The sequence below is a fragment of the Beta vulgaris genome, chromosome 3, assembly GCF_026745355.1.
Source record: "Beta vulgaris subsp. vulgaris cultivar EL10 chromosome 3, EL10.2, whole genome shotgun sequence".
NCBI classification, from domain to species: Eukaryota; Viridiplantae; Streptophyta; class Magnoliopsida; order Caryophyllales; family Amaranthaceae; genus Beta; species Beta vulgaris.
The window spans coordinates 12,584,741-12,611,713 of NC_079204.1; the positions used below are offsets into that span (position 1 = coordinate 12,584,741).

At 36.2% G+C, this 26,973-nt stretch overlaps 3 protein-coding genes across 6 annotated transcripts; 2 read left to right on the top strand and 1 right to left on the bottom strand.

Moving 5' to 3' along the window:
* Positions 1–816: 816 nt before the first annotated feature.
* On the top strand, positions 817–4,304 carry LOC104888923 (probable transcription factor At5g61620). Of its 2 annotated transcripts, XM_048640650.2 has the most exons (3): positions 817–1,861; positions 2,863–3,074; positions 4,018–4,304. In XM_048640650.2, the coding sequence occupies exons 1-3, from the start codon at positions 1,858–1,860 to the stop codon at positions 4,156–4,158; spliced, it is 357 nt and encodes a 118-aa protein (XP_048496607.1). In that variant the 5' UTR covers positions 817–1,857; the 3' UTR covers positions 4,159–4,304. The 2 variants fall into 2 exon arrangements, with proteins under 2 accessions (XP_048496607.1, XP_010672339.2); XM_010674037.3 differs by having other exon boundaries at positions 821–3,074.
* A 4,103-nt stretch (positions 4,305–8,407) lies between these two features.
* Positions 8,408–9,193, top strand: LOC130590760 (uncharacterized). Its single transcript, XM_057393302.1, has one exon. It carries the CDS (start codon positions 8,408–8,410, stop codon positions 9,191–9,193), a length of 786 nt encoding a protein of 261 aa, XP_057249285.1.
* A 5,201-nt stretch (positions 9,194–14,394) lies between these two features.
* On the bottom strand, positions 14,395–25,685 carry LOC104888747 (autophagy-related protein 3). Of its 3 annotated transcripts, none has more exons than XR_007272482.2 (10): positions 25,435–25,685; positions 24,673–24,743; positions 24,380–24,496; positions 24,138–24,301; positions 23,663–23,748; positions 22,306–22,357; positions 17,317–17,382; positions 16,486–16,613; positions 15,914–16,082; positions 14,395–14,742 (listed from the first exon to the last, which is right to left on the bottom strand). XR_007272482.2 is itself a non-coding variant. In XM_010673798.4 (10 exons), the coding sequence occupies exons 1-9, from the start codon at positions 25,593–25,595 to the stop codon at positions 15,989–15,991; spliced, it is 939 nt and encodes a 312-aa protein (XP_010672100.1). In that variant the 5' UTR covers positions 25,596–25,685; the 3' UTR covers positions 14,395–14,742; positions 15,983–15,988. The 3 variants fall into 3 exon arrangements, 2 of the variants coding, with proteins under 2 accessions (XP_010672100.1, XP_010672099.1); XM_010673798.4 differs by having other exon boundaries at positions 15,983–16,082; XM_010673797.4 differs by having other exon boundaries at positions 15,956–16,082.
* Between the last annotated feature and the right edge of the window lie 1,288 nt (positions 25,686–26,973).

Genomic DNA, 26,973 nt, shown 5'->3' on the forward strand with positions numbered 1-26,973 from the left:
ACAGTAGATTAGTTTCATCTATAAATAAGATAATCTCACCCTTAATCTTTATAGAATAAGAGTATCTTAAATCAGGAGAGTGATATAAAAAGAAGATGGTGAGAGAGGCTCTTCGCAAGTGCTCTAATTGTGGTAATACTGGTCACAATTTAAGGACTTGTTTAGGTAACAACAACAATGAAGAGGGTTTTAAGTTGTTTGGGGTTCAAATTTTATTGAAGAAAGAACAAGAAAAGGTGATTAAGAAAAGTATTAGGGGTACAATAGATCTCAATGATACAACTAATAAACATGATCATAATTCCTGTGATGATTATCTGTCTAATGGCCTTCCTAATAGAAAAAAAGGTATGAGTTTATTTCCTACTTCTACATTGTTATTCTTTCTTACTCCCTGATAATTATAAAGAAATGCTCAATTAGCAACATGTAAATATGTAAGGGGCACTTGGAGCAGCAAGTGATAGCCTAATGATTCTAGGCATTTGGGATTGAATTTCATCTCTGGCTTAGAGGGATTTCAAATTCTCCTGACTTGTAAGGGACTTCAATTATCCCGAATTAAAAATAAATAAAATATAAGGTGGCGCCTGCATAGTAACGGACTAGCCTGAAAAGAGGCTGTCAATTCACACTTTAGTTTTAGAAATGAATTCTTTTAAAAAAACTACCTTTTACAACGAACTTTTTTTAAAAAATTACCTTTAAAAAAAATCATAAAACTACCTTTTATAGTAAATTCTTTTCAAAACACTACCACTTAGCGATTTTCGTTATGCTTCACTAGTAGAATAATTGCTTATTGCTGCGTGATATTGCCGCAGTATTACCAATACGCAACAATATATCACGTAAAAAGAAAAGAAAAAATATAAAATAACCATATATATTTGTTGAGCTTTTGGCCGAAAACCGCAGCAATATGGTTTCAACAAAAAATTTTGAAGTTTTTTTGACTATTGGACCCAACATATTGGTGCGGTTTCTGGCAAGAACCGCAACAATATATTAAAAGAATATTAAAAAATATATTATTTTAATCTATTATTGCGATTCCTTCTAGAAACAGCAGTAATAGGGTCATTAGGGTTTTATACTACTAAGGGCGCCGTTTCTTCACTATTTCCCCTCACTTTCACTTCATAGTATCTCCTTCCTCCTCTATCTCTCCTCACCCTCTCTAGATCTCCTTCCTCTCTCCTCACTTTCATATTATCTCCTTCCTTCTATATCTCTCCTCACCTTCTCTAGATCTCCTTCCTCTCTCACACTTCGCCATTTCTCCAGATCTCCTTGTCGTTCTTCGAGATTTCGTTGCTCGATTTCACGCCGACCAACACCACCACCATACCGGCCACAACAAACCCACCGGCGCTTCCTATTACGTCAACGCCATCGATTTTGTGCCATTAGCCTTTCATGCCATCAGCATTCCTCCACCGTCGAAATCTGGTGACCATCGGCGAGTTTATCTCTCTTTCTTTGAACGAAGAGTACCTCTTCGCAATATTGGCGCTCGTAGCTCTGATCCTCCGTCATTGCTTGCTTTCGCTGGTCGCCTCGAGTTTTTCGAGTTCTTGGCGATTCTTCGAGTTTGTTGTTGATTTTCAGTTTCTTATTTTTTGTTTTAAGATCTCTTTTTTTATTTTCATTTTCTTATTTTTTTAAATATATTTCTTGTTTTTTTTTAATTAGTCATTTAGTTGTAACTGTTTTTATTTTTTTTTGCATTTTCATTTTACTTTTTGATCTTTTGTATTGTTTATGTAACTAGCTTTTTTTTTTTATCTTTATATATATTAATGAGTTCATATGTCTTTTCATCTTCAGTTCATCTGCGAATTTGGTGGATAGTGGATGGGTTAGTTGCCTGGTTTTAATCTTTCAAATTTGATTGCAAAATGCAAAAAAAAAAATTAATTTACCTGTACCAGGATCTATTGCTACGGTTTTGGACAAAAACCGCGGTTCCTAGCCAAAGCCGCAGCAATACGTTGTACTTTTTTAATAAAAAATAAATCTATTGCCGCGGTTTTGGCTAGGAACCGCAACAATATCTCGGCCTATTATTGCGGTCAAAAACCGCAGCAGTAGGTTAATTACCTATTGCTGTGCCCTTAATTGCTGCGCGGCCAAAACCGCCGCAATCGGCCACTTAATGACCGCGACAATAAGCATTTATTCTACTAGTGCTTGATAGTGAAAACGAGGTCTGACAATCACGTGATATGCACGTAAGTAGTTACCAAACTCAAATGGATTACAATTGGGCTACAACAAGATCGTGGGTTATTGGGGAGGGAGGGGAATTGTGCTCCGACGAGGTCATGAGTCATTCGAGAGGGAGAGAAAGTTCTGGTAATATGCTCACATGAGTAGTACATAATGATAATTTTATCATGCACCCGGATGTACCATGCTCATTCGTATACCCAATAGCCTTGGATACATGTATAATGCATATGGTACACCCGAGTGTATGATGAATGTAGGTCAAATCTTATTTTAGCAGTCTCCCTTAACTAAAAATTGTTAAGTGGTAGTGTTTGAAAGGATTTTACAATAAAAAGTAGTTTTGTAAAATTTATTCTTTAAAAGTCAGTTTTTTAGGAAAAAAGTTTGTTATAAAAGGTAGTTTTTTAAGAATTTTCCTTTATAAATAATTATTTTTTTTATTTTGTTTTGTGACCTTTACATTCATGATGGTAACTCTAATTCAAACTTTTAACTTATTGGCTTATTGTGTGTGCATATCATGCGCCGGTGTTTTAACTATATATCACACATTGCCCTACATTTGCATGGTCCAATGTGCTCCTGCTTTAAGCAAGACTTGCATAGTTACAATGTCTGACAATGCAGGAAATCCATGGACCAAGGAAGAGCACCAATCATTCTTGATGGGATTGCAAGCGCTAGGAAAAGGGAAGTGGAAAGGGATTGCAAAAAAGTACGTGATTTCTAGATCGCCATCTCAAGTGGCTAGTCATGCACAAAAATATTTCATCCGACTTGCAGCTTCAGAGAAAAAGAAAATAAGACCTAGTGTATTTGATGCCAACCTTCAAGAACCTGTAAGTCTAAATTCATTCTTGTGTTTCTCTTCTCTTCAAAGAAAAAATTAAAAAACCTTATGTTATGGTCTTATGGACGTTATATCATATTATAGTATGTTTCCTTAAAACGATCCCCTTCAGTATATAAGGTAAAGGTTAACCCTAATTTGTGGCTCATTATATATTTTGTTTATATCTTATAACTTCCACCTTCATGAGATATGGTATTGATTTAATATGAGTTTTACATGTGTGAAAAAAATACATATTTTAAATTTAAATACTTAATTATAAAGCTATAACATTGATTTTTATGTTATTGTGTAGATAAGGGCATCAAATGAGACACTTAGTATTAAATATTAACGTGTTTGAACTAAGTTGGTAAGAATTATTAAGCTCAAGTATGATCGAGCCTTTCAATCTCTAGTCCAAGCTCATGAAACGTTTGGCTAGCTCGAGCTTGCTCGATCATTATTTGTGCTTCGAGTTTGAATCAAGCTCATTATATCAACCTTCTTGCTAAATACTCCCTCCACTTCTTATAAAGCATGCTCAATTTTCGAGATTGAACTTCATTCAAAGTACTCTTAATAGAATAGTATTGAACACTTCAATGTCTTATGATAAAAAACATATAGGAATAGTAAATTAAAAGGCATCTCTAAAACATCATATTCAAAACTTGAACGAGTTTTTACGAACATAAACGTGTTGATAGATGAGTAATGAACAAGTCACAAACACGTCAAACATGAAAACAAACCAACTCACGCAGCTCATTATCTTTAAGAGTTATATCTATAAGCTTTAGCTTAACTAGTTTGCAAATATATTGGTTCATTTGGAGCCTTTTCACAATTTCACTTGCCTTAGGATCCTTTTATGCCTTGTTTTCTTGAACATATTTTTTTAGAAGACTGATTTTATTTTATTTTTGATGTTTTTGGTGAATTTTCAGCAGGTTGATGTGGATGGAAATGGGCAGAAAAAGTTTGTTGTAGGAAGCTGCACCCCAATTATGTTATATTCATATGGACCGGTGACAGTTAACTTCTCACATGAGACTTACATGTATCTGCCTCAAGGCTCAAACCCATGATTCATGATTGAACTAGAAAAGTTTCAAATGTAATGCTCCACAAAATCACAAATCATCGAAAAAGAATGAAAAATAAAGGAATCACTTCAGCTTAAAGAAAGAAGTTTTGATTATATATACTTGAGAGTGATCGTTATATTCTGAAATTATAATGAGTATAGTCTAATCAATTACTCCATATGAAAGATGACAAACATTTCTTCGAAACAACCAAAAATAATGTTTTATTTGGATTGCAGTGGGGAGCCTACAATGGGTAAGAACTTAAGAAGTATCCATTGACACCCTAAATAAATTTTCTAAAAAGAAGATTTATCTATCTCCATTGGAGAGTGCGTTTATCATACAACAAGTGTACCATGTGCATGGTACACCCAATACTATTTTTTGCTCATTTTGGGTTCTACTTATTATGTGATTATGTTCATTTGGAGGTTTCAAGTGAGCAATGAGCAAAAAATATCCTTAAGTGTGATAAAAATTATACTCCGTTGGACTCTAATAAAATATAAAACGTTTGTATTCATTGTTGAAATAGTAACTTCAACTTATCAAACCTGGATCCTGTATCTAAAACCCCGAATCTAAAATTATGGTACGACACTACGGCTATGTTCAGTTCACCTTATTTTTGCTTATTTCAGATCTAATCAGATCATATCAGAAAAAATAAGTTCAGATTAGATCAGATCAGAAAAAATAAGTTCAGATCATATATATCATGCTTATATTTAAAAACTCATTATTACTATTAAATATCTTTCATTACATATTAGTAAAAAATTATACTAATTGAATATTAATAAAATACTCATTGAGACGAATCAAACAAGACCCCACATGACTATATTTTTTCTTATATATTGAGAAAAATCTAAAAGATTCTCTCTAATTGTGAATAGTGTCAAGATTCTAAGTGAGAAAGATAAAAAAAATACAAAGGGAGTATTATTATTTACTAGTACATTTGTTCAAAAGGATTATTATTGTTGTTGTTGTACTTATTAATTACTAGTTGCATATGCACGCGATGCGTGCGTGGACAATCTTATATAGTTATAGATAAATAGACATGTTTTTTTTATCTAAAATTATTTAGATAGTGATGTAAATTATTGAGGTTCTTCCATAGATCATGTTTTTATCTTTTTAAATTAAAGGTGAATGATTTTAATTGTTCAATACAGTCACTGTAAAATTTGATCGATAATTTAATAATTTTCTTTTCAGTGACTTTAGCATAGTTCTTTAACAATTATAAATGTTAATAAACCATATTGTTTGAACTTTGTAAATATAAAATATTATGTTATCACGATATATTGCTAACTTTTTTTTGGTGGAAAATTCTAATTGATTTCGGAATTGATTGTGTCAATCTAGTTTTTCAAATTATTAATGGTATTGCATATTCCATTTTTGACCTACTCATATGGCAAGTTTCATTGATTCCCATTTTTCAACTTTTCATAAAAATAAAAATATTATTTTAAATTATTAGAGGGTATTTTAGTCACTTCAAAAGAGGACACCACACCTCATCCCTTGACTTATATAATAGAGATTAATATTGGTAATTATTATTAATCTTGTTGTTACCATTATAAATGTCATTGTTATCATTATATTAAGTTATTTTGTTGTTATTAAATAATAGAAAATTAAAAGTCACGTGTTAAGAACATAAGATTTACGCAAAAGTAAGAAATATATATAGTATGATAGCTCAAATCCATGACAACGAAACTACTAAGTTCGGATTACATTTCAAAATAGCTAAGTGTGAAATACAAATTATAAATTTAGATTCGGACACCTCTTCCTACTGAATTCCAAATCTCTCTAGCTATTTGAAGTTGCACGCTAGTTATTTCTTTTATGCGCAAGTCATAGTTGTTTGTATATCTTATTATATTTTATATGAAAAAAAAAGTTGAGTCTGCCGACTTCTCAAGTGTGAAACATTTTTTTTAAGGGAAAGTGTGAAACATTGTATAAGTGCTCTTATAAATTAATGACTTGAGTTATATAATTATTTTTAGTAATAATAATTATTATTATGATAATAATTATTATTGTTGTTCTTATAATAATATAATTATTATTATTATTAATAATAAAAGTTGTATAAAAGTTGTAATAGAAATAAAATGATAATAATAGTAATACTATAAAGAAGATCTTATAATGTATTGCATAATAATGAATTACAAAGTAATAATATAATAGTAATAACATATTTTATAAAAGATAAGATCTTGTAAATCAGATCAGACCAGATCAGATCAGATCAGATCAGACCAGATCAGACCAGATCAGATCAGAAAAAATAAGTTCAGTTCAAATCAGAAAAAATAAGTTCAGATCAAATCAGATCAGATCAGATAAGTTCAGATCAGAAAATTTCAAGTGAACTAAACATAGCCTATATTGTGGTTGCTCTTGCAAAGTGAAATAATTTCTGAATAATTCTAACCAAAATCCTCAAAATCTATGAGGCAAATTGAAAACCTAAAGTACCAATGCAAGTTACATTGGAACGTATTTTTGTTGCCCAATTATAATAATATTGTTATCTTCGAGAAAGGAAAAAGACGGTGAAGAAAGTTAGTTGCACCATTCACATGCATACACAATTTAGCAGGTGGACTCAAGTGCATGGTGCACCCTGTTATTTGATCTTGAACTTTTTTTTTATCATATAGATTCTATACATTACGACCTATATATTCTTTGAACATGACTTAATACAAAAAAGAACATGAAGTTGTTTAGCAAGAAAATAATAACTACAGTTCAAAATCGGTGTATTTGTTTAATATAAAAGGTATGCTCTTTTCATTTTATACATACAAAAAGAACACAACTCAATATGAAAACAAACACAAAACTATACAAAAATATGTATAAATAAATATTGTTAAACTCATTATAAATATATATTGTTAAAAATCGTTATGATTTTTAAGATGAACTTTCTTTAATTTAATACATACAAAATGGACATAACTTGATATGAAAACAACATGAATTTGAATAGCAAGAGAATTATTCAAATTTTATAGCTCCTTACTTCAAATTTAAATTTGGAAAGTATATTCTTTCAACTTAAATTAAATATTTTTTAATTATATATTTTCACTATGGCCTATGTTTTTTGTATGAATGATAAAATAGACACGTTCTACAATTCTAAATTGTGTATTCTTTTACAAAGAAAAGGTGTTTAGGTTCTTTTAAATTAATGATTATTTTTTGACAGTAGCATTGTACACCTTGGTCAATCTTGAGAGGTTCACCTTAAAATAAAATAAAAAGATATTGAGGTCATAATTATCTCTTTCAAAAATAAAAGCTCTTTGCACAACTATATATTTCCTCTGTTTGAAAGGTTTATTATTGGTGGGGGGGTATCAGGAAGATGAGAGAGAAAGGTAGAGAGAGAATCTCTGACCCAAAGCCTCAGCCAAAAAGTCCTCAAAGAAACCCTAGCAATTCGAAAATCGCCCAAAAAACCCTAGAAAATCGTTTTCATCACAACTATTCCTCTAAGTTCCAAGTATTCGAAGTTATCTTTGTCTTGTGGTTCATTACTTCTATTCTAATTCTCTTTTCCCATCAGAGAGAGTTATTACGTGTAGTTGGATTCCATTCTAGCCCTAAGTTAATTAGGAATAGGTCTGCGCCTAAATTGGATTTGCAATCATGTAAATCTTGTAGTTGGCGTGTTATTCAGGCGGTAATTGAAGTAATTTGGGATTGTTTGCTTAAATCCCTATTAATTTGCCTTCTTTTTTGGCTGAGGTGGCGGAAAGGTAGGGGTTTCAAGTACAAATTAGGGTGTAGGCTTAGGGTCTGTCAGGTAAGTGAAGTGTTGGCGCTGTTCTCTGCTGCTGTATTGAATGCGTTTATTAATGGGTTTGGAGCTGTTTTCATCATTATTTGTGGGGTGTGGGAAGTTTTAGGGGTTTTTTCAGTAAGGTTGCCTGATTGTATTGGATTTTTATCCATTACTCTAGAATTTGCATTTAATGCGATTGGAAAAGTCACTGTTCAGGTAAGGCTTCTTAAACTAGTTTTTTGGTTTTCTGATAATTTTTGCTTATATAAAAGGCAAGTGTTGTGGTGGTTTCTGTCACAATTCTCTCAGTTTCTTCATGTTTTCTTTCGATTAACTTTTTTTTTTTTTTCTCAGTAATTTCTAAAGTGATAAGTAAGGTAACTCTTGTTTGCTGGTTTGTTAGTGAATATGCAATCTTTCAAGGATATCTTGCTGCAAGAGGAGCAAGGTCAGCTTCCGGATGGTGATGGTGGTGCTCAGACTCTCCCTCTCTCTCCGTCTCTTAGCAATCTTGCTAAGTTTGTAAGTGATCCCCCAGGTCCACCTTCTTTGTCTGAGTCCATTGTTCTTGATGATTTGTCCCAAGTTAAACAAGATATTGATGACCTAACTAAATCTTGTTTGGTTGGGAAAATGTTGGGTGCCACTGTTGACCTAAGAACTATCATGTTTAGAACTAAAGCTGACTGGCAGTTTTGTAAGGGTGATGTAGAGTACCTGGATATGGGGAATAACTGGGTTATGATTAAATTTGTGAATCCTGGTGATTTATATCTTGTATGGGCTGATAGACCTTGGCATGTTCAAGGGGAGCTCTTTGTGATCTACCCTTGGAAACCTCATTTTGATCCATATGTTGAGGAGATCAAATATGTGGATTTGTGGGTTAGAATACCTAGATTTCCTGTTGAGTTATTGAATTTTGATTCTGTAGCTAATTTGTTAGCTGCTAACAATATTGGATCACTGATTAGGCTGGATTCTCGTTCAATTCTTAAGCATAAGGTAAGATTTGCTCGTGCTTGCATTAGAGTGGATATTACTGAGCCTTTGCTGGAATACGCTGAGGTTACTAGAGCTGGTGGGGTTAAGTGTGGTTATGTTATTTGGTATGAGGATTTTTCAATTGGTTGCTCATTTTGTGGGTGTGATGATCATGTTATTGATAACTGTCTCATTTTATCTCCCTCCTAAAGAAATTAAAGTGATGTTGTTGAAACATCCAAAGAAACAGTGGCTAGCTGAGTTCTTACAAGGTGCTACTAGGCAAGCTAAGCCTCTTACCACTGCTGAGCAAGCTTTAGTGGTAGAGGCTAGGCCTAGACACATTGTGCGACCTCAATCTGTTGCTAATTTATCTTCTAAGAAAACTGCTGCTAAGAAAAAGTTCCCTGGAAAGTCTTTCACAGGTAAGAAACAAGAGGTTCATGCTGGTGCTGGTATTTCTATCAGAGAACCTGTGACTAAGCCTCATCCTCCTGTTGCTGCTCTCTCTTTACCCGGTTCTGGTGGAAAAGGTAAAGGGGTGATGATTGCTCACCCTGTGATTGATGTGGAGTCCTCTGATGATGATTGTGATATTGAGATGAATTCTGTTATCCCTCCTCCTCTTGTTCTTGTTGAGCATGGTAAAGCTAAGCCCATGATTGTAATGATTATGTGTCTCCTAGCTCTAAGCCCTCCTCCTCCCTCTGTCAGTGAGGAGGTTATTCAATCCCCGGTCCCTTTGAGAGTTATTTATCCAGCTGAGCTTTTGGAATGTGGATTCATTACTGAGGCTGATGAGTTTTTGGAAGATGATAATGATGTGTATGGTGAGAATGCTGTCCAGTCAGGTCTTGTTGATGATACCTATATATTAGAAGAAAATGTTCATGATGAAGTTATGGGAGATTATCTTTCCCATCCAGAGGGTTCCTTCCATTTCATGCACTCTGAGACCTCAATCATTAAACAGATTGAGGGGATGGGAGTTGAAGGGGCTAGGGCTAAGGCAATGCTTCTGCTTCCAGCTCCTCCAAGAGAAGGAAGATGGATTCTGATGAAGAATCATCTACTTCCAACCTGAAGAGGGGTAGGTCTTAGTCTTTGTTACTTTTATTTCCTGCCATTTTATGAATATAAGCTTTTGGAATGTAAGAGGGGGTAATAGACCTCAGTTAAAGGAGGAAGTTAAGTTCTTTTGTAAAAAAAATAATGTGCATGTCATGATGTTGTGTGAAACCAAATCCTCGTCTCCCCCGGTGGAGTCCATGGTTAGGTTTTGTGGGTTTCACCATCATGACTTCCTCCCTTCTTTTGGTTTGGCAGGAGGTATGTGGTTGTTTTGGAAGGATGTTGCTAGCAATCCTTTTTTTTTTTCAATCTCAGCTAAATATGATCGTTTTATAGTTTGTGATGTTAATATTTTAGCCTTGCCATGTTCATTTAAGCTAATTTTTATTTACGCCCCTCCCAACAATAATCTTAAAATCCAGTTTTGGGATGAGCTAATTAGTGTTATTAACCTAATCTCTGGACCGTATGTTGTATTAGGAGATTTCAATGAGTTAAGTAGTAGTAATGATAAGCTTGGTGGTGCAAATTTCTCATTTGCACGTTTGAATTTCATGAATAGATTATTCTCGGAGTCAGATTGTATTGAGCTCCCTTTCCAGGGTCACGCCTTCACTTGGAGGAAAAAACGAAGTGGCCCCGGAAATATAATGGAAAGAATTGATAAAGGTGTAGCTAATGTTGAGTTTCTCAATTTATTCCCTAATAAAGTTAAATCACCATATTTCACAACATCTGATCACTGTCAGGTTTCGCTTAATTTAGATACATTTCAAGGTAGGAAAGCCCCCCCGTTCAGGTTTGATAAGATCTGGACATCAAGAAAAGATTTCGAAATAATTATAAAGAAAGCTTGGTCTACAAGGTTTCATGGATCTTATATGTTTTGTTTAAGTAAAAATGTAAACTCCTTAAAGAAAAATCTAAGAATTGGGTTGCGACTAGATTTGGTAACATTTTTCGTCAACTCAATGTCATTGAAAAAAACTAAAGGCTATCCAAGATAAGTTAGTAGAGGATCCTAACTGCCCGTACCTAGCTGCAAAACAGAATAAGTTCTTATGTAAACAGCTAATCTTTTAGAGTTTCAAGAAGTATATTGGAAGACCAAAGCAAAATCTAATCATTTGAAATTGAGTGACTCTAATACTAAATATTATCATGCATGTGCGTCTATAAGGCGAAATAGAAATTTTATTGCCTCGATTGAGGATGAAAATGGGGCTATTGTTGTCGATCCCAAGCAAGTCGAAAATTGTTTTACTAGTACCTTTATTCAAAGATTCACATCTAATTCAATGTGTAACTTTGATGAAAGTGTAGACTTTAATCTCTTAGAGCCGATTATTTCTTGTGAGGACAACACCTTGCTATGTTCGGATGTTAGTTTTGAGGAGGTCAAAGTAGCTGTCTTTGACCTAGCTCCTGATAAAGCCCCAGGGCCGGACGGGTTTCCGCCTTTTTTCTTCCAAAAATATTGGTCTTTAGTAGGTAATTCAGTTTTCAATGCGGTTAGAGCTTTCTTCCATTCTGGAGTTCTTTTAAAAGAAATTAACCATACTTTTGTCACTTTAATTCCGAAAGTCTCTAGCCCTACTTCTCCAAATCAGTTCCGTCCTATTTGTTTATGCTCAACGATTTACAAGATCATCGCAAAAATTATGGCTGCTAGACTAAAGACTGTTCTCGGGAAAATTATCCATCCCCTCCAGGGTGCTTTTGTCCCTGAGAGATTGATTCAGGAAAGTTTTACTTGCTCACGAGGTTTTCCACTCTTTTAGAAAGAAGTCGGGTAGGCAAGGGTGGTTAGCTATCAAGTTAGATATGGAAAAAGCTTACGACAGGTTAGAGTGGAACTTTATATTTGTTGTTTTCCGAAAGCTAGGCTTTTGTGACCGTTGGATTGGTTGGCTAAAGGAATGTATTACTTCCGTATCTTTTTCGGTCCTTGTTAATGGCATCCCTGGAGATGTATTCATCCCATCTAGGGGAATTCGCCAGGGAGATCCGCTATCTCCGTATATTTTTATATTATGTGCAGAAATCTTAGCTAGACAGTTATATGCTGCTAGTATCTCGGGTGCAAAATTAGTAGGTGTTTCTTTAGGCCATTCTCGTGTCAAGATTCCTTTTTTAACCTTTGCGGATGACACAATGATCTTTGCTAAAGCCACTCCAAGTAGTTGCTCTGTGATAAGGGAAATTTTAGATAATTATTGCAGGATGTCGGGAATTAGTTAATTATAACAAATCGGCGTATCAGTGCTCTCCTAATACTGACCCAGCTCTCTCTACCTCCTTTGCGAACCTTCTCCAAATGGGAGAAGCTCGGTCTCTTGGTTCATATCTGGGGTGCCCTATTATTGATAGTAAGGTTACTAATAAAACATTTGGGGAAATTCAGGAAAAGGTGTGATCCCAACTTTCCAAATGGAAAGCCAATTCTCTTTCATTAGCAGGTCGGCCGATTTTAATTCAATCTAATCTCGCTACGAAGGCCAATTACCAAATGCATCTTTCTTTGCCTCTCATATTCTGGAATCCCTGGATAAGAGTTATAGGAATTTCTTTTGGAACAAACCGCCAGGATCTAAATCTCTTAATCTTATAGGTTGGGACAAAATCTGTAAACCAAAGAAGTATGGGGGGTTAGGGTTCAGAAAAGCGAAATGTATGAATGTAGCGCTCCAGTTTAAGTTACTTTGGAAGATTTGGTTTGCCCGGATAATTTATGGGTTCAATTAGTGCTAAGAAGTACTTAAAGGAGTCAAGTTTGTTTGAGTATAAAGTTAAAGCTAATCTGTCATGGCAATGGAGAAAGTAATGTTGTTGAGGAATTCGTTTAAGAAAGGGCTTAGATGGGTGGTGGGAAGGGGTGATAACATCTCGTTCTGGTATGATAATTGGGTGTTTCAGTATCCGATTAGTTCGGTGTGCCCAGTTATCGCGGGCACTGAGTCCCTAGTGGTGGCGCAGGTCATCAATCTTGATTCGCAGTGGGATTGTCTGCGGCTATATGAGCTTGTCTCAATCGAGATTGTCCAAGCGATTTCGAGCATTTTTATTCCTAAATATGGTCTAGAAGACAAACTGATTTGGGGTTTATCAGTAGATGGGTCTTATTCGGTAAAATCGGGGGTGGTTCTGCTTCAGGGTGTGGGGGCTCAGGAAGCCTCGTCCTCCCCTGAAGCCCCTTTTCAGTGGATTTGGAAGTTGTCTGTTCCTCCCAAGATCAAGTTCTTTATTTGGAAAATTTGCAATAATGGCCTTCCGACTAAAAAACGTCTTGAAATGAGTCACGTTTTCGTTCCTCTGGAGTGTGGTTTTTGTAATCACCACTCGGAGGATCTTCTTCATCTTTTCAGCAACTGCCCATTTTGTGTTGATGTTTTTGAGTTATTAGGGTCTAGATTTGGCTGGCCCACTATCCCTCTAATTATAGCAGGTGTTCCATTTGGTTCCTTTCTTAATGAATTGGTTAATCTCCGGTCGAAGGACGAAATAGCAAAGATTTTTATCGCTTGGTGGTTCATTTGGTATGCTAGGAATGGCATTTCTTTCAGGAATGGCATTTCTTTCAGGAATGAATCTTTTTCCCCTAGAAAATTGAGCATTATGATTTTTAATTACCATTCGAGACTTAAAGATGCTTCGCTTGTGTTGGATTCAGTTGGCTCGCCTGGAGAAGGTTATTTCCAGCCTAAACTTCCGCGGAAGAATATTAGTTGGACCCCCCCTCCTGTGGGCTTTTGCAAGCTTAACTTTGATGGGTCTAAATTAAAAGATGGGTCGGCGTCTTTTGGTTTTATTATTCGAGAGAGTTGGGGTCATCAAGCTTTGTGGTGCCAATTCATTGCCCCTCTCATTCTATCTGGTAGCTGAAGCTTGGGCTTTACGAGAAGGGATTAAGGGGGCCCGCATGTTGGGTCTAGATAATTATTATAGAAGGGGATAATCTTTGTGTTATCCAAGCTATTAAGCGTATTTGGAAGATTCCTTGGGCTATTTACTCCCTTATTTTGGATGCAGGGGAAGATCTCAAGCAGTTCTCTCAAGTTCGTATCAATCATGGTGTTAGGGAAGGGAATGCTGCAGCAGACTGGCTGGCGCATCGTGGTCATTCGTGTTCAAATTTGACTTACTGGTTCGAGTTGCCTGATCTCAATTTCTCTGTAATCATCCGAAAGGATGCTTTAGGGTGGCCCATTTCTTGGGATCCCCCCTAGTGTGTTATTTTCTGTTTAAAATATATATATATATATATATATTTCCTCTGTTTCGTTCTAAATGCAACAAATGAATATCTTATATCTCACAAATAATACCCTTTCCTTCTTCCATGAGATTCGTACTGCGCTGTTGTCATAACTGTTAAAGTCACATAAAAATAAAATTCACAGCTTTGTGAATTGATGCGGAACATAACACAAGTCTTTTTCTTTTTCTAGGGTCACAAGTCCAATAACAACTGAAATGTCTCAAAGACAACATGAAACTGTACAGCATAAGTGCACAAGCACAACATTAGCAAGCTTAGGTTAAAGAGCAATAGTGTAGTAGTAGCATGTACAGAGTAACTGAGACTTCACCCACCTCATCCTTGCTATATAATTACTGATGGATGAGATTACGAATTTCACTCATCGGAGAAATCACATGGTTTCATTGATCTTGCAACTACCATCAACCTGAAAGAGAGGAGGAAAAATATGTAAAACACTTTCTTCTTAAGTTTATTCATGGGTTCCAGTTCAGTGAAACTATATCAAGACATGCAATGATTTGACTCATACGGTCCGTTTGGTAGTTGGTCATAAATGGTGGTAATGAGAATGAATTAGTGTGTAAATTTGTGAAAAATATCATTGTCCATTCCAATGATAATGCTAATTTATCCTAAAGTGTCCACTTTCCTTCTTGAATTTTCATTCCCATCCAATACCACCTTGTAGGGTGGTAATGAGTAGTAATGAAAATTGCTTCCCCTTGGGACAAAAAACAGTTTAGGGGTGAGATAGCTTGCTCATGAAGAAAAAATGTCTCTCCATGGAAATTTTAAGGGTGCTTCCCTAATAAAATTACACTTAAAATTCATTCCCATTACCGCAATTTATTAACAACTACCAAACGGGCCGATAAGGTCATCTATAGTATATCAGTTTTATTCATGGGTTTCCCACTTAGCATGTTGAGTATAAAATGAAATATGTATATCACTATAATGTGCCCTTTGGTTAAGCAAAACAAGCCTTGCGATCTGGACACATACAATTCTAACCCAAATACGACATCATCAGACAACCACATTATTGTTTTCGACCTCCTTGTTTCTAGCTCAATATGAAAAGATGATGCATTTTCTGATAAGATTTAAAATCTTACAATCTTCTCATTTATCTATACAACAGATTGAATTCCTAATTTTAGGGCCTCATCAGTATAGCTGGCAGGTCTCAATCGTTATTTTGGATTCTAAGGTTTTCACATATGATATTGTATAATAAACTTAAAATTAGTCATACTTAAACTAATCACGTCTATCTTAAAACTGACAACGTTATCGTTTCTGATTTCAGTTTATCTGAAAACTAGAAACAGAAATGTGTGGTTCCACACTTCCACAACAAGTAGTTTCCAGTCTTTCCACTATTGTGTCGTTATTTCTCAAAAAGCATGAATTTGAAGTTTATCATACAATTTTTATCATGACTTCAAAAATCTTAGAACCGCAATTTGGGAAGTGGCAGTGATACGAATGACCCCTACTTTTTGCTTTTTCCATATTTCGGTTTTTAGATTTTTTTTTCTTGAAAAACAAAATTGAAGACAAGAGGAAATAACAAAGAAGCCTTTAGTTACTTGGGAGGTTAAGAGATTCCATGGAAGAAAAAGAAAGATTACTCTGCTAGCTGAACTACATGTATCCACCTGTGATCAACTGGTGCTTCCCATGTCGAAATCCATGGTGTAATCATATTCAATAGTTGGAATTATTGATGCCATAAATTTCAAAAATAAGAAGAGGTACCTGCATAAACCAGCAAGAGGTCAAATAAAGCTATTGAGATACAAAATCACTTACGAGCAAAGCACTGTCACATCGATATCAAGAAAACCGCAAAGCTATGCCATCTCTCTGAAGGGAAAAAAATCAGGTGTTTTGGGGGGGGGGGGGGGGAAGCAGAATTCTAAAAGAGTCTCTCAAGCGCATGATACAGCAACAGCAGCTGATTAAGGCCTCTACCCATTATTTTATATTAGAGGGTTTCTAGTAAGTCCGCACATCAAGACTGTTCATGTTCTAGTCACTCAGCTGCTGATGATGGCTCCTAAATCCTAATTATCACATTGGTAGCAGAAGACCTCTAATGTAGCTAGCCAATTCTCAGCATAATTTTATAGGAAATTATTTCGCAAAAAATGAAAATTACTTGTCAACTTCTGGCTCAACCCCACGTGACATCAGAACATCAATAATTTTCTTCATCACCGCACCGTGTTTGCATGGATGCACAGAAGCATGCTTTCCAGGCAAATGAGGATGATCTTCTATAGTTACCTACAAAAGTTAGAATTTCAAACAGTAAGGCCAGAGCAGAAAACAATCAAATGATCGTATCAGAATATAGAGTCTAGGTACCTTAAGTCATTTGATGCATAGGTCAACAGAATAGTAAAACCTTCAAAAATATAAGAGATGATAAACAACAAACAACTTAATTTGAATACCTCAAACCAAAAAGAACGTAAAAACCCGAAAGTATCGACCTTTGTTTTCACATGTCAAAGCTAGCACAAAACCACTGAGAACTAAAACTCCTGCTCAATTCCACACAAAGCATTGACCTTTGTGTTTACTTCTTTGATTGAATCAGAATGTAGTCAGCAATTGCTCTTTATTGATATGGAAAAGAGAGGTCTATTTCCTGTTTAAATTTCACAGAAAGGAGCTCACCATGAATCAGACATACATAAGTCTCTTACACTCTAGTTAGTACAGCTGGTCCATTACATAGGCTACACTAAAAGTTAGTAAACCAAATCTACTCCTACACGGCGCTAGGGAACGCTTACAGAGATCTCACAAATGACTGAAACAGAAAAACATTGTATCACAATCCACGGAACTAAAAACAAAATATAGATATCATAGTAAGACTCCAAATTGAGGCCTGGGCCTCGATTAAGCACTAAAAATGAAGGCTATAAAAATAAAAGTTTCCCATCATTCAAAAGATTCAAACAAGAGCAAGATAACTCACCGTTTTGCGAGCATGGTCTTGACTAACATCTTCAAGCACTAGCTCTGGTTGCAAGAGCATCCTTGACTGTATCAAAATGTAAAACATGCATCTGAGTGAGTAAAGCATGCATTAGAGTGAGCTCCATAAACAATAATGCAATATTTGTCAAAACAGACCTTTTATATATCATATTTTGTGAGAAACAACCTTTTAAAAATTTTCTAGCAACTTAAGATTTCAAATGTACAGTTTTTTTGTGAGAAAAAACCTTGATCTATTTTCCGACGTTGACCAGCCGGATTCCGGCGTTGACTCACTTAATTGAAGCACGTGACTCGTCTTTTACTTAATTTAAGCCATTTCCCTCCTCCCCTACTCACCTGAACCACCCTAGCCCCACCCCTCCCCAACACCAAAACCACCCCCACCACCTGAAACCACCCCAACCACTTGAACCACCACACACACAATCTCTTTTTCTCTTCACCAAACCCCAAACCCACCAAAGTCAACCACATCACCACCACCGAAATTGAAACCCATCAACTACAATCTCTCTCTTCACCAATCCTCAAACTAATCATCTTCAACCATAGCACCTCCACCAACATCAAAACCCAAACTCACTATTTCTCTCTTCCCCCCTCCCACTTTACAATCCTTTCACTTTGTGTTGGTGTATTTTGGGTGGTTTTGGTTCGAATTTGATGGTCGTGATTCGAATTATGGATTTGAATTTGATGGTGGTTGTGGTGTCGGTAGTTTTCTAGATTTGGGGGTTTTCTAGGTGGAGCGGTGGTTGTCGGTGGGACATGGCAAGGACTAGCGGCTGGTTTCACTGCGAGGGTTGCAGAAGATGAAGGGTGGTGGTGATGGAGGTTATGTTATGTTATGAAGGTTATGTGTTCATGTTCTTGAAAGAAATGCAACTATCAAAGCAGGAATATTCAGCAGAGGCAAAACTTGAAGAGCACCAAAGATCTCAACCCCAATTTCTTACATTGTGATTAAGAAGTTCATTTCATAACATCGGTTACATATTTACCAATTACCAATATTTCTAAATGAAATTGTTACTACGCAATGAAAACTTGAAATACGAAGTATAACAAAAGTATCACAATATCTCTCACTAGGAAGACTTAAATAAGACTGTCATGCTTCAAAGACTTAAATTCAATTCAATCTCTGACAGAAGAATGTGTCTTGCTTGCTGTGGGGACCCTTAGAAGGGTAATCTAATCCTCCTCGCCCAGTTTTCCATATTCTTCAGTGCGTATACTCCACAATCATATGTATTTTCTTGTTTTGGATTATCAAGTACACGAAAAACTTTCCAAGAGATCTCATCAGTGAACCGGAATTTCAAATGTTGTAACTGCAACATCAAAAACATTGTTTCAGATGTTGCTCAAGTTGTGTATGTACTTTGGAGGAACAGAAACGATGTGGTTTTTGGTATAGCAGCTAAAAATGCAGAAAAAACATTATTAATGATGTATTGTTTAGAGTACATTTTACCAAAATTATGGCTTGAAGATTCCCCCTTCTTTCTCTGCAGTTATTTGTTGGCTTTTTCCCCGAAATTTTGTCATGGTAGAAATCAGGTTGTCTTCTATCCCTTATGGGTCTCTAATCAGTATCATCATGAACATCAGTGTCTGTTACTCTATTAAGAAGGTTGAGAGTAGCTTGTTTTGTTTGCTTCTGATTTTTCTTTCCGCTAGACTTCTTATTTTGTTCCTGAAACATTACAAGTAACAATCAGGTGATCAGAACCGCTGCAACAAAATTTAAGCTCAAAACAAAGCTTAACTTTGACCACCTTATAGTGTTGTTCAAAAGGTTGGCCTTGGGTCTGGTTATCAACCGTGGTTGCTGTTGTAATCTCCTGGTTATCAACAGTGGGTGCCTCATCTTTCTTGGGGATCGGGGAAGTTAATGAAATCTCAGGGGCTGAAACATCATGCCCCTTCTTGGGGATTGGAGAAGTTAATGGAACCTCAACCAGCTTCAATAGCAAATCGGAATTTGAGACTTCACCTACGAAATAGTGCGCCTATAATTTTGTGATAAGATCAGACCTCGAGACATCCGGATGTTTTCTCAATGCATCATCAATGCATTCATGGAGAAAAGAAGTTGTCTCTCTTTCCTCGATTGCATGCGCAATTGATTCAGATAGTGACATATCCTTATCATCAATAGATATCATGGTATCCATCTCCCTTGAAGCAACCCCTTAAACAGACTGAGTTTTGTTTTGGACTAGCTTCTTGTTCTTGGACTAGCTTATTCTTCTTTTCTTTTTTTTTGCTAGTCCAAAACAAAACTCTGTTCAAGAGGTTGCTTCAAAGGAGATGGACACCATAATATATGTGTTACTATCTAAATCACTTGCGCATGCAATCGAGGAAAGAGAGACAACTTCTTTTCTCCATGAATGCATTGATGATGCATTGAGAAAACATCCGGATGTCTCGAGATCTGATCTTATCACAAAATTACAGGCACACTATTTCGTAGGTCAAGCCTCAAATTCTGATTTGCTATTGAAGCTGGTTGAGGTTCCATTAACTTTCCCAATCCCCGAGAAGGGGCATGATGTTTCATCCACTGAGATTTCATTAACTTCCCCAATCCCCAAGAAAGATGAGATTACAACAGCACCCACTGTTGATAACCAAGAGATTACAACAGCAGCCACGGTTGATAACCAGCACCAAGACCAGCCTTTTGAACAACACTATAAGGTGGTCAAAGTTAAGCTTTGTTTTGTGCTTAAATTTTGTTGCAGCGGTTCTGATCACCTGATTGTTACTTAGTAATGTTTCCGGAACAAAATAAGAAGTCCCAGCATAAGATGAATGAGTAATGGAGGGCGTTACCGTGTTTCCACCATTTCCATTGCTCGGAGAAACACGAGCTGCAACTGTAGTCCCACCATTCATCCCACCTCCATTAGACCTTCTAGCACCTTCAGTACCATTCCCATTCCCAATCCTATTTCCTCCTTCACTTGTACTATTTCCTTCGTTAGCATTCGATCAAGTCCTCTGGGTATTTATAATTTCATTATTATTGCTTTGATTGTTCATCGCATTTTGCCCCGAATTACCTCCACTAGATTGAGAGTTCGCCTGAGAGTCTACCTTCTTCCTCGCCATAGGAAATGGCAGAGACCGCGGAGAAGACCAATGGCCCGCCTCAGCCCGAAAAGGGTTTTCACAGCCCGATTGGGTTTCCGAGAGAGAGAAAGAAAAAGAAGTTTTGTTAGAGTTATTTTCTTTCTTTTCTTTCTGGTGCATTAAAACAATGTTTTTGATGTTGCAGTTACAACATTTGAAATCCCGGTTCATTGATGAGATCTCTTGGAAAGTTTTTCGTGTACTTAATAATCCAAAGCAAGAACATACATATGATTGTGGAATATACGCACCGAAGAATATGGAGTACTGGGCGAGGAGGATCATATTACCCTTCTCAGGGTCCGCACAACAAGCAAGGCACATTCTTCACATTCTTATTTAAGTCTTCCTAGTGAGAGATGTTGTGATACTTTTGTTAAACTTCGTATTTCAAGTTTTCATTGCTTAGTAACAATTTCATTTAGAAATATTGGTAATTGGTAATTATGTAACTGATGTTATGAAATGAACTTCTTAATTACGATGTAGGAAATTGGGGTTGAGATCTTTGGTGCTCTTCAAGTTCTGCCTGTGCTGGATCTGCTTTGATAGTTGCATTTCTTTCAAGAACATGAACATAGAACTTTCATAACATAACTTAGGGCCTGCTTTTTGTTTTTCTTGCTTGCCCATAATTTTGGTAAAATGTAAACTTGTGCAGCATAATAGATTGCATGTAAATGACAAGGATTGGTTGATTAGCTTAGTCAACTAGATTGAAAGGGTGGGTGTTAAATTGAGTTTTCCTTTGTTCCAAGCTCTATCTAGTAAATTTCATTCCCGGAAATTGGCGTAAACAAACTCTATCTAGTAAGTCCAGATAGGGCTCGTCCCATTCCAGTTTCCACATCCAGATAGGGCTCGTGGGACAAGAAAATATTTTTCTGGTTTAGATGTGGAAACCGGAATGGGACTGGCGTAGGGTGGATAACTGGCATAGGGTTTAAACTTGGTGTAGTGTTGAAAACTGGAGTGGGGTGGAAAAATGGCGTGGGGTGGGACCGTGGGAAACTGGCGTAGGGTCTAATGTTGGCCTAAGTTGCCCACTGACCAAAGAATTATTGATTTGTGCGCTTCCCGGGGTAACTGGGTTAGACTCTCCCATATGTACCCAAAGTAAGGTACATAGTCTAAAGGCACTCCAACTGAAGGGGAAAAAAATGGGCTATAAAGTAAAGATGTAGCTCCTTCCAAAGAGTTCCTACACCACTGAACACTGATAGACCAAGAAGTAAAGCTGTAAAATTGACTAGACACAGCACGAACCAGACATGAAATAAGCAGGTAAGCATTGAGTATTCTGAGTATCAGCTTTCAAAAGATGAGTATAGTTCGTGTTGCAACATCAACCAAAAACTGATACGTCTTTACCCATTTAGCTTGAACATATAGAAACTTTTAATATTTTAACACAACATGAAGGTAAAAGTTTGCCTAATCTGAATTCTGTTCTTCGAATTTGCAGCACAATTACACAATAAAGAACTAAGGTTAAATAAGCATGAATTGATACACTAGTACAGGCTGTACAGCACATTTATACTGGAGAATGTTACTTATCATAAAGAATTATTAATATTTCAACTTAAACTAGTTATATCGGTAAACACAACTAACCTAATTATACTGTCAGGTAAGCGTCAAGCGTCCTGACTCAATTAAATGAATCAAGTTAGTATCATAGGTTCTCAAACCATTTCTTTTTCTCATACAAACACATTTGACACGAGCTAATTGTCAGCTCTACGAAGAAGCTCCATTAAGAATCATAAATTAAGGTTCCGAAAACACAAAGATGTAAACAAGGCAATTGACTGACCTCGTCATATCCAGTAAGCCATATACGAGGAGTTTGATAATATTTGTCATACCTGAGAAAGAAAGTCCACTTTCTTAAGATTTGCTGGAAAAAAGGGCAAGAATTCAGCAAGAAAGAAACATAGAAAATTAAGTTCTGCATCAAAAGGAACACAAGCTATTAAAAGTTTAAGGTTTACATGAACATAAAAACTGCAATGCATGATCAGCAGTAAAATCACATGAATACAAGAGGAGGAAACCACTGCACGTATTTTCTCATCATTCAAAATACATGCATATGCAAAATTATGATTTGCATAGTCTTAGCTAGAAAGGAAGAGCAGCCTTTATCACAAGCGAAACTGAAGGTAGTGGAAGCTGCTTGACCATATGTCCAACTATTACCACTTACAAGGTCACCATTTTCTCTATAATAGAAGTTTTTCATTCTAAAAACCCTTTTGACATGAAGCTCCACTACCAAGAATAAATCACCAAAATCCTAGCTAATGAATTGGAGAAACAACGACAACAATGCCAAAGCCTTAATCCCAAAAGGCTGAGGTCATATGAGTCAAAATCGGATCTCCGATGGTGGTCGTCGTCGTCATCATCAACATTATGATTATGATTATTGTTGTTGATGTTGTAGTTCCAAATGCCCTCTCTAAGTCATTTCTTGCCCCCCCCCCCAACTTCTTTTAGATTCTCCAATATCCCAACTCTCCCCTACCCTAACCGGTGCCTAAACCATCGTAACCGGTTCTCTATAATCTTATCCTCAGCAACTGCAACCCTCCTCTGAATATATTCATCTGAAATTCATCTCTTAAAGTCAATCATATATTGTAAATGATTTTGAATCCAAAAATTGAAGCCAAATCACTTCATCACCACGATTCCTTGAGTTCAAAATGGATGCTAAGTCAAGCCTATGTGATGAAGTTGATTGCAAGCATAACCAATTAATTATATGGTGATCAACCTATCTGCTGAAAAGGTTACCCATGTATCAGGCATCAAACCAGAGATCCCCAAGTACACATCTTTCACAGTGCTGACTATAGGTCACATAACTCACAAATATTGATGCTCATAAGTCATAACCTTTAATTCTTTCTCCACAAAGAGGATTTTGTTAATGTCTCCCACATGTTAAGCCAAATCAGATTTTTGGCTGTTGCATAGAAAACCCTTCTTCCAAACCTACACTGATTTTCGATCTTATAGAGAGAGAAATAATGAGTGATCCCTAATTGGGATTTATCAATGAATCTTCAAACAACTGTTACTCAATGAGAACTTCAAAATGGTTCATATAACTAATTCGATATGAAAAATCCAATGAATAGCTCCCAGTACAAATTGCATCTTACGTAATGCTAACATCATATGTACGTGTTCGCAATATATTTTCTTCATCAGGTTCATGAGCAACTAGATATGTAGTCTGAAGAGTTGCCTGCATTAAGATATAAATGTAGCAAAATTAGAATTCTTCTACTCCATAGGCCCACAGGATTACAATAAGCAGTAGTTCTTTTATAAAAACACGGCAAATGTTGTGGCAGTGTGATGGAAATGACAGGAAGAAAGCAATTTTCCTCCTATAAAACTCCTTCATTCTCTTGACCAATGTCTTCTAATTTGAAAAAAAAAAAGTATTAATGGTATTTTATGACATAAAGACATGATATGTTCTATTGTGCAAGTACAGCCAGTAAAGTTTTCCCCATATTCTATCCCTAGTGTGCACTGGTGCAGTCAATCAAACGCCAATGTAAATCCAGACTCCCAAAACTAGCTCAATTACAATATCTTTACTATGCAATACAGACACAAGCAACTTACTGGATCTGCCTCAATGACATTGTCCTGCCCTTCATACTCTGCCATGTCAGGAATATCATCCTCTTCACCTCCAAAGTATGAGGAGATAGACTGTATTGGTTTACTCTCTGTGATCTCTAATGACTCCATTGAAGGCAAGTTTTCCTCCTCATCAGGCTTAGGTTCTGTACAAGGTAAGATGTATACAATGAGTTTAAACTAAGCACTACATGCACTAAGATAAAGATTGATTGGCAAACAACCTTTCGGTCTTCCATGAGTAGCCAACCAGCCATCATTATCCTCATTATCAAGTAGAATTTCACCCCCGGCAGCTTCATATTCTTCCTCCACTGATGCAGCCCTCCGGAGACAAGGAACTGGAAAAAAGACATTGTCACAATTATGATCGCATCTAAAAGATTAACGAGTAAGATGAGATTTAAGCAGGAAAAGAGTAATAAATCACATATCACAAGTTGTGAGTATTATCTATGTGGAACTTGAAAAATGTCAAAGATGCAGATTAATAAGAAGGATTAAGAACACGCTTCACCATTTCTTGTTATCAAGAATTGTTTTTCAGGTGGTAAGTAAGCTTTCCTTTTGCTCGGCTCACCAGATTCCCTGTCCAAAGAGTGAAAAGTTTAAAACAATTTCGAATATATATTCAGGTGGAAAGCTTGCAAAAGTCCCAGGTAGGAGTAACAACAATTTCTCAACATCAAAGCTATCTCTAAAAACATTTCCAGATGTATACAACCTTATCCTTAATCACTGAGCCTAGTAGAACGTTTAAATTCCGTTAAATTAGGTCACTTGTAACTAGCTCCCATCATATTACAATCAATCAAATGCAACAAGAACACGAACTCGCAATCAATCCAAAAATCAAAGTCTTCACTCTTTATGGTCCTACCTAAAACTATTTGAGGCCTCAGCATCACAATTACAACAGCTTAGGAAACGGCTATCTTTATCTCCCACCATTATAATCAAATCATGAAATCAAAAAACAAAATAAAAAACAGATTTTCTATCATCCATCACCACTTAACAAACTCATCATTTATCTTAAATCAATAAGTTTCCTGCTCAAAAACTTCCTCCGATTGAATAATCAATTAGCACCCAGAAACAAGAGTAGCACCAATACAGTTAAACTAGATAAAGATCAGAACTTTATATGAAAGTAAACAACAAAAACTATCTCCAATTAGCAACATAGCAAAAGTAATCAAATTCCTCAGATAAGATTATAATTAGGAAATATAGTGAAATATGTAAACATGAAATTGAAGTCAACTAGAGAAAATACCAGGACCAAGTAGGGCATTTAGAGACGAGATTATCGCCGGCAAGAATGAATTCGGAGACACTGAGAACACCTTTCTCCTTGAAAGCGGAAATAGTGCGGGGCCCAGTTATCCTTTCAACAGTTCCCTTGAATGCTTCGTGAATCTTCTGTGACAAAACCATGTCTTCTTTCTGTGCACGCCAGCAATCCAGCAATGGAATTGGAATTGGAATTGGAATTGAAATTGAAATTGAAATTGGAGGAGAGAGAAAAAGGGTCTTTCAGTCAAGCAACCTTTTTATCTTCCTTAATCTCAAGTTTTTAACCCCTAATTATTTATTGGGCTCGGGCTATATTTCGGGTAAGAAAATTTTCAATTATCAATATTTGTACTTTAAAATAATAACACTAAATACAAGTTACTTTAGCGGTTATAACTTTAATTAGTATGTGGACTTGAGGTTAGGAGATCAAAACTTATACCATGTAATTATTAGTTTTTTTTAGGAAAATTTGTCAGCTTTGACCGATCTTTCAAAAATAATCCCACCTTTAGAATATTTTGGAATAATCTTACAGTTGCTTACTAAATTGAGTTTTTGGTCTCAAGAACATAGTGACCGGTAACAACAGGTTACCCGCCCCCTTTCCCTGTTGCCCAACCCCACTCCCACCATCACCATCAACCTCAACAGCCACGACCCCCACCCCTACCCCAATTCCCTGCAGCCCCTCCCCTGTCGTCGCCCACCCTCCTCCTCCCCTGCCGCAGCCCCTACCCCCTCCCATTCGCATCATCTCACCATTCGCACCATCATCTCCACCATTTGCACCACCATGAAATCCGCAAAGAGGGGAAAGACAAGAGAAATAGAGTAGCGGCGACGGAGAGAAAGATGGGGAAGGGCTTGGTGGTTGGTGCGTGGTCTGGTGGCTGGAGCGGGGTCTAGGAGGGAAAACTTACCGATTAGCCAAGTTACAGGTTCTTGGGACCAAAAACTCAATTTAGTAAGCAAAGGTAGGATTATTCCAGAATAATCCAAAGATGGGATTATTTTTGGAAGATCGGCCAAAGGTGGAATTATTCCAGACAAATTTTCCTTTTTTTATTGTACAAAGATAGTGTAAGTGACACATTCCTTGTTTAGGAACACCTTTTAATATATTTACTAGTATTTGGGCCCGGACGTTGCTCCGGGTTGGTACTGTTTTCTGAACTTGATAAACATTTTTTCCATTCCCATTAAAATATAAGGAAAATTCAACATTTAAAAGGTACAAATATAATAATGTGAATACCGAAAACATGATTAAAAGTTGGTTGATATGATAATTGTGTCATCTATTATAACAAGAGGTCACGAGTTCAAATCTTGTTGCAAGCTAATTTTACTTTTGTTAATTGACATGACTTATGTACACATTGGACTAACAGGGGTGTCACATGGCGTGTATACATTCTCACGCACGACTTTTAATATAGTTGTATAGATATATACCTAAAACCTTTTTTTATATATATAAGAGTGAATTCATAAATAATAATCTAATTTAACTCAT